General features: G+C 57.3%; 2 protein-coding genes across 2 annotated transcripts in view; one reads left to right on the top strand and one right to left on the bottom strand.

Moving 5' to 3' along the window:
- Positions 1–484: 484 nt before the first annotated feature.
- Positions 485–2,046, top strand: NINJ2 (ninjurin 2). Its single transcript, XM_063103622.1, has 3 exons — positions 485–653; positions 1,161–1,345; positions 1,978–2,046. Exons 1-2 carry the CDS (start codon positions 500–502, stop codon positions 1,325–1,327), a joined length of 321 nt encoding a protein of 106 aa, XP_062959692.1. The 5' UTR covers positions 485–499; the 3' UTR covers positions 1,328–1,345; positions 1,978–2,046.
- Positions 2,047–5,110: 3,064 nt separating this feature from the next.
- Positions 5,111–10,025, bottom strand: part of B4GALNT3 (beta-1,4-N-acetyl-galactosaminyltransferase 3) — an 87,990-nt gene continuing 83,075 nt past the window's right edge. Inside the window, exons 15-20 of the mRNA XM_063113999.1 lie at positions 9,404–9,723; positions 8,591–8,744; positions 8,269–8,341; positions 7,716–7,869; positions 7,002–7,128; positions 5,111–5,221 (exon numbers count right to left, since the gene is read on the bottom strand). Coding sequence (XP_062970069.1) covers positions 5,113–5,221; positions 7,002–7,128; positions 7,716–7,869; positions 8,269–8,341; positions 8,591–8,744; positions 9,404–9,723 — 937 coding nt within the window. The 3' untranslated portion in view covers positions 5,111–5,112. The remainder of the gene's footprint in view (positions 5,222–7,001; positions 7,129–7,715; positions 7,870–8,268; positions 8,342–8,590; positions 8,745–9,403; positions 9,724–10,025) is intronic.

The raw sequence follows: 10,025 nt of genomic DNA, 5'->3' as shown, positions 1-10,025 counted from the left end.
GGCAGAGCCCTGGTGGCCCTGCCTGTTTCATCAGCTGAGCTATGCACCCTGCCTCAGGCCACGTCATTCTGGGAGAAGAGCTGCCTTTTTCTATTCCGCCCAAGCCTCAAAGCTTCTTCTGTGGCCTTCTCGGGTGCTTTCCTCTCAGAGGAAAAGAAAGCAGCTCAAACCTGAGACCCAACCCAAGGAAAATAGTGCAGAAAATGAGGAAGCTGCATTACAAGCAGCTGAGAACCCTCCAGCCTTTCTTCAGCCAGACGCATGAAGACACGAGTGAAGAGGTGACCCTCCACGAAGGGCGTTCCTTGTCCTAAGTGCCCACCTGGTTTGGAAAGAGCTTTAAAGCCTCTCTCCTCTTTCCTATCTTTCAACTGCTTTTCTCCAGAGCTTCCTAGCTAAGACTGTGCTTTCTCTCTTGCAGCCTGGGAGCTCCAACCCCAGGAGGAACCTACCCATCAACCTGAACCATTATGCCACCAAGAAGAGCGTGGCAGAGAGCATGCTGGACGTGGCTCTCTTCATGTCCAATGCCACACGGCTGAAGGCGGTGCTGGAACAGGGGCCCTCCTCTCATTACTACGCCACCCTGGTCACCCTCCTCAGCATCTCTCTGTTCCTGCAGGTGGTCGTCGGAATCCTCCTCATGGTCATTGGTGAGGAGCTGGGCCTGGCGTCAGGTCCCTGCCTCGGTGCCCTGGGTGGGAGGAAAAGCCCCGCGCTTCCCTGCACCACCCGCATGAGCACAGGCTCCTGCACCCCGCACTAATCTAGTGTCAGCCCTCCGCACCCGAGTGCCCAAATCACACCTCCCACACAGCGAGGGCGGCACCCTGCCCCACCTGCCGCCATCCCTGAGAGCAGACACGCCATGATCCTCCCTAACTGATAGCAGAGTCCCTTGGGGCCTCTCTTGTGAGCCCTCGCCCCTCTCAGAAGAGCCAGCACAAGTCCCCGAGCCTGATTCTATGAAGTGCCGTGGGGTGCCCCACGTGCCAGTCAGTGAGGGCAAAGGCATTTCAGCCCAGGACCGCACGTCCCCTGGTTTCTGCCACATGGGACTCGGAAGTGCCAGGCTTCTCCAAGCCCCAGGGGATGTCGTGAGGGAAGCTGCAGGCCGTGGGGCCACCCTGCCCCTCGCCGCCCACCCCCCTTCTCCACAGCGCAGCTGAACCTGAACGAGGTGGAAAAGCAGTGGAGACTAAATCAGCTCAACGACACCACCACCACCTTGGTCTTCATCACAGTGGTCATCAACGTTTTCATCACGGCCTTCGGGGCACAGAGGACTGGGTTCCTGGCTGCCAGGGCTTCAAGGAATCCTCTCTGAACACAGCCTGGGACCCAGGTGAGGGAGAAGGGGGGAGGTCCCCAGGCCCAAGGGCTGCCCAGGTGGCCCTTCCTTCACCTCTGGGGCTTTGGGGTCAGAGACAGATCCCTTGCTAAGGAAAAGAGGAAGGCTTATAGATCTTCGGGCAAGGAGGGGATCTTGAAGAGCTTCGGTTGGGACTCAGTGAGGCCTGACCACGTTATAACACCAAGGTCAAGAGTTCAGATCCCTGTACCCGCCAGCTCCCCCACATCCCCCCAAAAAGGCCTGACCAAAGCCTCCTTTGCTCTGTTAATGAACGACTCTCCTCTTGGTCTCAGGCTCAGACTTTTCTCATAGCCTGCAGGGGGGTGGGGGTGGGAGGCGACGTGGTTAGTGGTTGGCTCTGCCACTCTGGCAAGAGGAAGGACGGAGATGTGGATTTTTCCTTGGCATTGGCTAGCAGTTCTTGCTACTCAGTCTATGGTCCTCGGGCCAGCAGCGTCAACAAAACCCCCAGGAGCTTGCTGGAAATGCAGTCTCAGGCCGCCCAGACCAACTGAATGAATGCACGTGTGCATTTCAGTAAGACGGCCAGGTGAGACGCGCACACCGGCTCAGAGGAGCTCTGCCTGCCCTGCCCTCACCGCCTCGTCTCTGCTTCCCCTCAGGTACAGGCCCTGGACCTGCCTCTGCCTCCTCCTCCCTCACCTGCCAGGCTGACGGGCACTCTCCACAGGCCCTGGCAGAGCTTCTCAAAGGGCAGCGTAGATGCCCTTGCTTCCTACCCACAGCACCTGATTCAGATGTGATACTTTACTGGTCTAAGTGAACTCCATCTTGGTCTGGAGTCCTGAGCTCATGCTCAGGTACTGCCAACCTTTCCCGCCTGGCTGCATCTCCTGGACCTAAGGCATGTCTGCCTCAGGCCAGGTCTGCCCAGCTTAAGGACTCTGGTTGTGACTCCACCCCATTTCTTCCTGCTGCTCCAAGCCTGTTTCCCCTTCTGTAAAATGGGATGATTTCCATCCATAAAGGCTTCTGCAAATCCACTCAGATTCCTTCTTTTTGTCTTAAGTCCTGAGGGTGCAGTATCTGGGCTGGGCTCTGGGTGCCCCCTCCGTCTGTGTCCTGGAAGGGGCTCAAAGGAACACACCCCAGGCCTGGAGAGAGAGGCTTTTAAATCACCCCTGCCCCTGTGGGTCCCACTGAGTCAGCTTTCCTGGCCCCAGATACCTTGGGCTTATTATTATCATCTGCTCTGTCAACTGAAGATTAGTCTACTCTGGACAGACGCACACATGCACCGTCCTTTTTAAGAATCTACTACGAACCCATACTGGCTTTCACACTGTCAGTGCCTCTTAAGGAATTCAAACTAATTTTGATCTTTGCCTCAGTCAAATAAAACTGGGAAGGTAAGCCTGTCCCTGTAAAGCATGGACAGGGTGTCCCCAGCCCAAGCAGAAGTGATTCTTAGATTGCCTTCCATTTGAGAGGAAGCCTCGCCTTGCCTCCTCTCCGTTGCTCTCCAACCCATCCTGCCTCCATATCGAGCCTTTTACACCCAGGGCAGCCACAGCCTTTCTCAACTGACAGCACCAACCTCCATTCACCTGCTGAATGGAACACATCTGGTCTACTCACTAGATTATGAGCTCCTCAGACAGGACAATGTTGTCCCCTTCCTGAGTAAGCCACGACACCAAGAAGGCTGTTCCCCATGCAGCAGGCACCAAACTAAGTTATGGTACAGGGTGGAGGTGGTATGGGAGGGTCCCTGGAATGTCCAGAGGCAGGCTGGGGGACAGAGACGTGATCCCCAGGCCCCTCAGCTCAATCCTCTCCCACCCTGAATGGGCAACAGGAAAACACAAGAGCCGTCTGTTTTTCTAAGAAAATGCTGTATTTAACGCTTTTCCTCCCACTATCCCACTCCCCCCTCCCCCCTCCCCCCCAAGACACTTCCCTACAGAGTAGGGGCCAGGCCAGGCCCTCCCCTTAAGGCAGATGGTGTGGAGGTAACAAACACCAGACACAAGGCACTGGCCCAGAGGCACGGTGGAGGGCAGGGCAGGGGGGCTGGCTCCCGTCTTCCAGTCCAATGCCCAAGGATGACAGAGGCCCCAGAAAGAAACCTGGCACCCTGGGGCTGGCCAACTACAGCCCTGGCCTACTCCCTGTGAGCCCTTTCCAGAGGGCAGTGCACCTGAGCAGGGCCAGAAAAAACCCATAGCCCAGTGAGCAATATGGCATCCATAAGCCACAACCTCTTAATTGAAAAGTCTTTGTCCTTCCTAATTCCTTAGAGGGAGGCAGGGAACCTCCCCAAACCCCAGAAGGTTCTCATGGGCTCCATTGTCCCATATGCCAAGCTTGTGCTCTTGGTGAATGCAGAGCCCACTAGGTAGACCTTGCAACAGCAAATGCTGTGGTATGCACTGTCACAGCACGGGCTTGGGCTCAGCTGCTGGTCTCCGGGGCCCTGCCACACCCTCCTTAAACCCTCCTTCGTGGCAGGGAGGCTCCGTGCTCACCTCCCTCAACAGACTCTGGAGTTCAAGCCACAGTGTCAAATGCACCATGGGTGAATTCAGCAACAGCACAGTAGAGAAATCCCCAGCCACAAAAGCACCCGGGGATTATCAGTGCAAGTGCGTGACCATCAGGTGACACAAGGGGGGCTGGAGACTAAAAAGGCCAAGAGCTATTTTCCCTGAAACTGCCTCACTTTTCAGTTCCTCCTGCCCCTGTTCCCTTCCACTTGGGGAAGACATCTCAGAGTGCCATCCTCAACCTCCCCAAACCTCCCACCTTGCCCCCTGCTCCCCGGCCCCTCCTCCTCTTCCATGCAGGGCCAGGTGGGGGGGGTCCTCCCTGCAGGAGGCAAGTTCCCAGGGGAGGTGGGCTGGAGATACCCAAGTCGTCCACCCCCTCTTCATGCCTCTCTGCCTAACCCAGCCTCTCTTCTCATCTAAGCCATGCTGACAGATCACGTCCACACCCTCTTTCCAATCTTCCAGAGGCCTCACCTCCCAGGAGAGCCGGAAGGGAAAGGCTACTCCCCTTGCCCTGCACGCCCTGCCTGTCCTGCATGGCCCGTGTGCCGACACTGGAGGGTGTACAGCCCACTGCCCGCCCATTCTGTGCTTCTGGTCTGAAGTTAGTGCCCTCTCGAGGGGAAAGTTAATGCCCTAATTGGTGGCCAGATGTTCAGTGGCTACCAGGAGAGATGTGCGTGTCTCTGGAAGGCACGAGCCTGGGGCAGAGCTGAGAACTGCTCCTAGTGGGGCCAGCCCCTCAGAGAGGGATAGTGCCCAAGGGACATACCACTACACAGCAGTGGGTGTGAGGTCTGCGGGTGGGGACACGCCCCCAACCACAACTCCCTCTCCCCACCCCACACAGTCAATGCTGGGTCTGGACAGCAGTTCTGGTTTTGTGTTAAAAAAAAAAAAAAAAAAAAAAAAAAACCCAATAAAATATGTCCAACAGAAGAGTTTCCAGTTCCCGGTCTATCCTCCTGTGAGGAGCGCTGGGTGGAGGTTGGAACGACCTTTGTGGAGATGGATGGCATCACTCAAGCAGGTCTCTCCCTCTTTGACCTCATGGCCGCGTCCTTCTCAGGACTGAACGACCGGCCCCCCAGCCTCTCTCCCAAAGTCCTCCCCTGTGGAGGTCCAGGCGGTGGAGTGAGCTGTGAGCCAAGGCCCTGCTCCACTCCCCACCAGCAGCCAACGGGGTCCCGGGAAGCAACTGCAAGTCCAGGAGCAGGGTGCCATGGTCCAGCGGGCCGCCCCTCGCGATCACAGCATCTTCATTTGACGGCGGTTCCACATGCCCCGCTTGGAATGGAAGTGATGGAAGAAATTCCTCAGGGAGAGACGTTCCACTTCCAGGCCTGCTTGGAGGATCCTGCCGAGGGAGGAGCAGGATGAGCCCACAGAAGCGAGCGGGGCGCGGCCCAGGCCCCGAGGCCCACCCTGCCCCATCCATGGCAAGCCCCGACCCTCCACCCTCTGCTCACTTCCCATGGGCAGAGGAGGCGGATGCAGGCGAAGGAGTGCGGGCCCTGAAGCCAGACAGCCCGGGTTTGAGTCCCACTCCATGACCGGGTAAGTCATGTCACCTCTCAGAGCCTGTTTGCTGATCTCTAGAAAGAGGGTAATAATTTCGTGTGTGTATACGTATACATGTTAGAGGTGGTGGCGAAGACTTGGGAAGATGGATGAAAAGAGCTCAGCACAGTCACCAACACACACGCGTGCCCGGTGACTGGAACTCAGCCTACAGGGACACAGCGTCATGTCTGGTGGAGCTGAGGGCTGGGGCAGGCGCCCTCTCCAGGCCCTGCCCCCATTCCCTTCCTAAGTCACAGCCTGCGGCAAGTCCCTCTCACAGGAGGCTGGCACTCCGGCAGGGCTGCCAGTTGCTAGAATGAGAAGCAGTGTCCCTGTCATTGGCCTCAGGAGATGGGAGGTCTGCATGCAAGCAGAGCCAGCACCAAGAGCCAACCTGCGGGCTGCCGCCCAACGGCCTTCCTGAGTCACGGTTTCCATCCACTTTGGGATCTACTTTGATCTAGCTTTATGAGATCCGAGTTATTTGGTAAACATTCCCTCAACTCCCCTCCTTTTCACCTTAAATTCGCTTCATGCTGTCATTTGCCTTTGCTCCCTCCCCTCTACGGGAAAAACACACAGGCCCAGTTTTTAAGCCTCTGGCACTTGAGTGAGTGAGATCCGGGGCAAGTTGGAGGTAGTCACCCCTGCCTCAGAGGTTTGGGGAGGGGTAAGCGTGTGATTCAGGCACCCAGTGACTGGTGGCTGCACCTGCCCCGTCTTACGGGAGGAAGCATGTGTCTCCCTGGCCGAGACCCCTGCCCCGCACTCTTCACCCAGCCTTGCCCCCTCGTCTGGTCACCGCACCCGCAATGAGGCCGTTTCTGTCCCTTCTCGCCCTCGCTGCCTCCCCTCTCCTGGCAGCAGGCTTTTCGAAGGAGGGCCTCACACAGTCACAGATCTCACTTGCTCACTGCCGCATGTCCCTCACTCTCCTACGACCCGGTGTCACTCCCAGCCCTGCTCCCTGCTGAGACACCTCTCCTCGCCCACCTGCCAGGTCTGCAGCTCCTCCTCCGTTCTCGTCCTCCTCTGAGATTCTTCATACCACTGACTGTTCCTCTTCCCCAAAACCCCTCCCCCTTGGCTTCCAGGGACCCCGAACCTCCTGGATAGCTTGTTGCCTTTTAATAGTCCACAACGTCTTTTTTATTTGTTTCTTGGTTGATGGGTGGCTGGCCAGTACAGGGATTGAACCCTGGACCGTGGTGTTACCAGCACCACACCGTCACCAGCTGAGCTAACCGGCGTGCCCCTCCACACTGTTTCTTTTGCTGGCCTCAACGTCCTTCCTTACCCTTTGCCCGTGTCTCCCTTACCCCTTCCCATGACTCAGGCTCCTCCTCCAGGCGGCACGGTGGGGAGGAGGGCTACCATCGGCCGGGGAGAATGCAGTCATACCCCCCGCAGCACCTTGCTTGGTGCTGAGAACATCACTGTGGACGTCTGGGTGGCTCAACACTTTTTGATTGTTTGCCAGGCACTTTGATTTTCACACCAGCCCTGTCCCCTCCGCAGAGCACCCGATGGGATGGAACTGCAGCAGTCTCTCGCCTCCCTCCGTCTCCAGTCACCTGTCCAGCAGCTCCCAGTCTTCGCCGCCCCAGCGGTCTCGGAACTCCTTGGTGTTCATGCCCCCGATGTTGTCCAGGTCTGACTTGTAGATGCCGAGCAGTCCGAATCCATTCACCTCCCAGTAGCCTGTGGACAGACAAGAGGCTGCAGGTGAGGTGGGCCTGGGGCCAGGAGGAAGGAATGACAAAGGCTCTGGGCTGTGCTCCTAGAGCCTTTTCTGCAAGATGGGGCTGACTGAGGCTGAAAACTGTCGTAGCTGAACAAGTCCCTCACTGAGGTTCAGAGCTCAGCGAAAGCAGCCGTCCTTCTAGGCAGCATCCCGGGCTGCTGACAGCCCTACAAAGGGGATTGACAATGGCAGTCGCTGAAGGCACTGCTGCGTCACTTACGTGTCCACCTCCCTTTCCATGTACAGGGAGGCTGTCTTTCCATCTCTGTATCTTCTCAGGGGCACAGGGCCTGGCACATAGTAAGTGCTTAGTAAATGTGGGATGAATGAGTGAAGGGAAGATGGGCAGGAAATGTTCACTGCTGCATCTGCTGCTGTGGCCGTCGGCACAGCCTGGACTTCTCTGGTGGGCTGTCCAGGGGAGCAGAGGCCACAGGAGGGCTGGGCGGGGGAGGATACTGGCGTCTGTGGACGCGACTGTTTCCAGCTCTGGGGTTAAGGCCAGAGAGGTCTCTGCTCCCTCCCTCGTCCCAGGCAGGCTCACCCTCAGGCTGCTGGGGGGTGGCACCGCAGTGCAGTCTCATCACCATGGGCGCGAAGGCCATCCTGCCCTCCACACAGTGCTTCCTGATAGCATCGATGACTGCAGCTGGGAAGTGGATGTGGAGGTCACAGAGGAAGATGATGCTGTGCGGGTCCTGGGACAGAGGTGGCAGGGTCAGCAGAGTCCAAGGACAGAGTTGCCTGTGCTAGCGGGCCAGGCAGCTCTCCAGGAGAACCTTAGCTCTTCCCTACTGCAGCAACTGCCACAGCTCACACAGCTGACTGCTGGGCAGACCCCCACAGCACTGGGCAGACAGCACAGGTCCTACCATCGGAGATGAATTCCACACCACCCCCAACTCTGGACGACTGGGAAATGCTCCACTGTCATTTGCTTAGTTCTGCCAAGCACTGCCCTGCGGCACAGCAGAAAGGCACCCTGTGTCCTTGTTCCCTTCCTCCCTGGGGAGCTGACTACCTTACACACCTCAAATGTCCCTCTGCCTCTTAACGAGTCCTTAATCACACCTCTCAAGCCCTCCCAGGCCACTCACCTTCACCAGGTCTATGCCAGCCTGAAGTCCAGCTGAGCGCTCAAAGTTCCCACTTAGCTTTGCGTACTGGTAGCTGCAAGAAGAAGAGAGAAGTGAGGGGCTGAGTGTCAGGACTCTGCTGTGGTGGTCCCCTGCAGGAAGTGGGCAGGCAAAGAATAGCGATGATGTGTCTCCTGGCATGGGATTATGGGCGGGCAAGTCCTCTGGAGATTGGGAATTAGGAAAGCTGGGTGGGAGTTCTGACTCCACCCTGGACCCAGCAGTCCCAGGACCTCAGGAAGGAGACAGACCAGGCTGCATCCTGGCCAGGGGTGCTCCCCACCTCGGCAGCTTGGACCTCTTCAGGGCCATCTCGACATCCATGTCCTCACTGCTGTAGTCGGTGATGATGATGTTGAAGTATGGGTCATTGGTGACCTGGAACAGGTTTTCCATGTCGCTGATGAATTGCTGCACCCAGCGCGCCTGGTTCTTCACTGCCCCAGTGGGCAGATGGGGAGAAAGAATCAGAGGGAAGGCAACAGCAGCAGCTCCCCTCCAGTTCCAGCACGAGCCAGGAGCCCCAGCAGACCTCTGCTCAGGGGACAATAGGACCCTGGGAGCTGTTAGCAGTGCGACACAGACACACAAAGGCAGGGGACAGCTTGCCAGTTAAAGGGGCCTCTGCCTCCTGCCCCTGCATACCCATCCCACCAGGCCCCACCAGCAGGCCCTGGGCTGGTTTCTCCCCAGCTTGCTCATGGTAACCATGCCACGCCCCAACAATCAAACCCTGCTATCTTGTCACCACTCTTTAGTTCCAGTCCTACCCTTTCTCAGTGTAAAAACCAGCTAACTCACCCTATTACACACCCTCCCTGTCTCGTAACCCCAGACCAGTTGTAACACCCTGTACCCCAACCCAGTAGATCATCACACCCAACCCGGAAACCTAGTATGAGAGAAAGAGCCCTGGCCTACAAGTCAGTATTTACTAGCCATGTAACCTGAAACTCATTGCTTTTCTTTTGTGAGCCTTAATTTCCTCAACTGTAAAGTGGCCTCTCTCACTAGTTCTTGTGAGATTGAATCAGTGCTCGTATCATTGTTAGGACTGCTACCTGTTGACAATGCCCAGGCTCGGGTTGGGGCTTACCAGGCACGACAAAGTGGACCACGGCTCGGTGATTCCAGGAGAAACCCTGGGGCCAGCACAGCTTGGGGTCTGGGGCCTGGGCATTCAGGACACGTCTCCGATGCTGATGTGGGTCCCAGACCAGGCCCTGCAGGTTCCGGGCATCAGTCTCCTGCCCACCAGCCGGGTCGATGCCCTGCCAGCCTCGCACAGACACGTACTCAGAGAGCCGCACCAGGCGCGTGCCTTGTTCTAGCAGTTCCAGCTCCAGGAAGTAGCGCCCCCCACGCAGCTGGTCCTGACGCTTCTCCACGTTCACAATGCGCTGTAGCTGGTACCTCCTACAGCAGAAAGGGTGGGGGGCTGAGCAATGCCTTCCCACACCATGAGGGGATCATGGTGTGGGAGAAGCCTGCAAGGCCAGTTGTCAGGAGACCCCGGTTTTGTCCTAGCTTTGCCAGTGGCCAGCCAGATGGCCTCAGGCAAGACGCACAGCTTCTCTAGGGCTCACTGCCTCCATCTGTAAAAATGTACCTACCGAGTGTGATGACCTCTAAGGTCTTCTACAGCTCTACGAACCTGAGCACATAAGGTGAATAAGAGCAGTCCCAGTAAACAAGCTCCTTGAGAAGCTGACCCTCAT

Source organism: Cynocephalus volans, chromosome 1, assembly GCF_027409185.1.
Source record: "Cynocephalus volans isolate mCynVol1 chromosome 1, mCynVol1.pri, whole genome shotgun sequence".
In the NCBI taxonomy this organism is placed as follows: Eukaryota; Metazoa; Chordata; class Mammalia; order Dermoptera; family Cynocephalidae; genus Cynocephalus; species Cynocephalus volans.
This window is presented reverse-complemented; position numbering and strand designations above follow the sequence as displayed.

What these genes read in the sequence shown, in the direction of transcription:
- NINJ2 (XM_063103622.1), top strand. Translation starts at nt 500, where the DNA reads ATGCTGGACGTGGCTCTCTTCATGTCCAATGCCACACGGCTGAAGGCG. An exon ending in AATCCTCCTCATGGTCATTG is followed by an intron (nt 654 to 1,160) that starts GTGAGGAGCTGG and finishes CCTTCTCCACAG; the next exon opens with CGCAGCTGAACCTGAACGAG.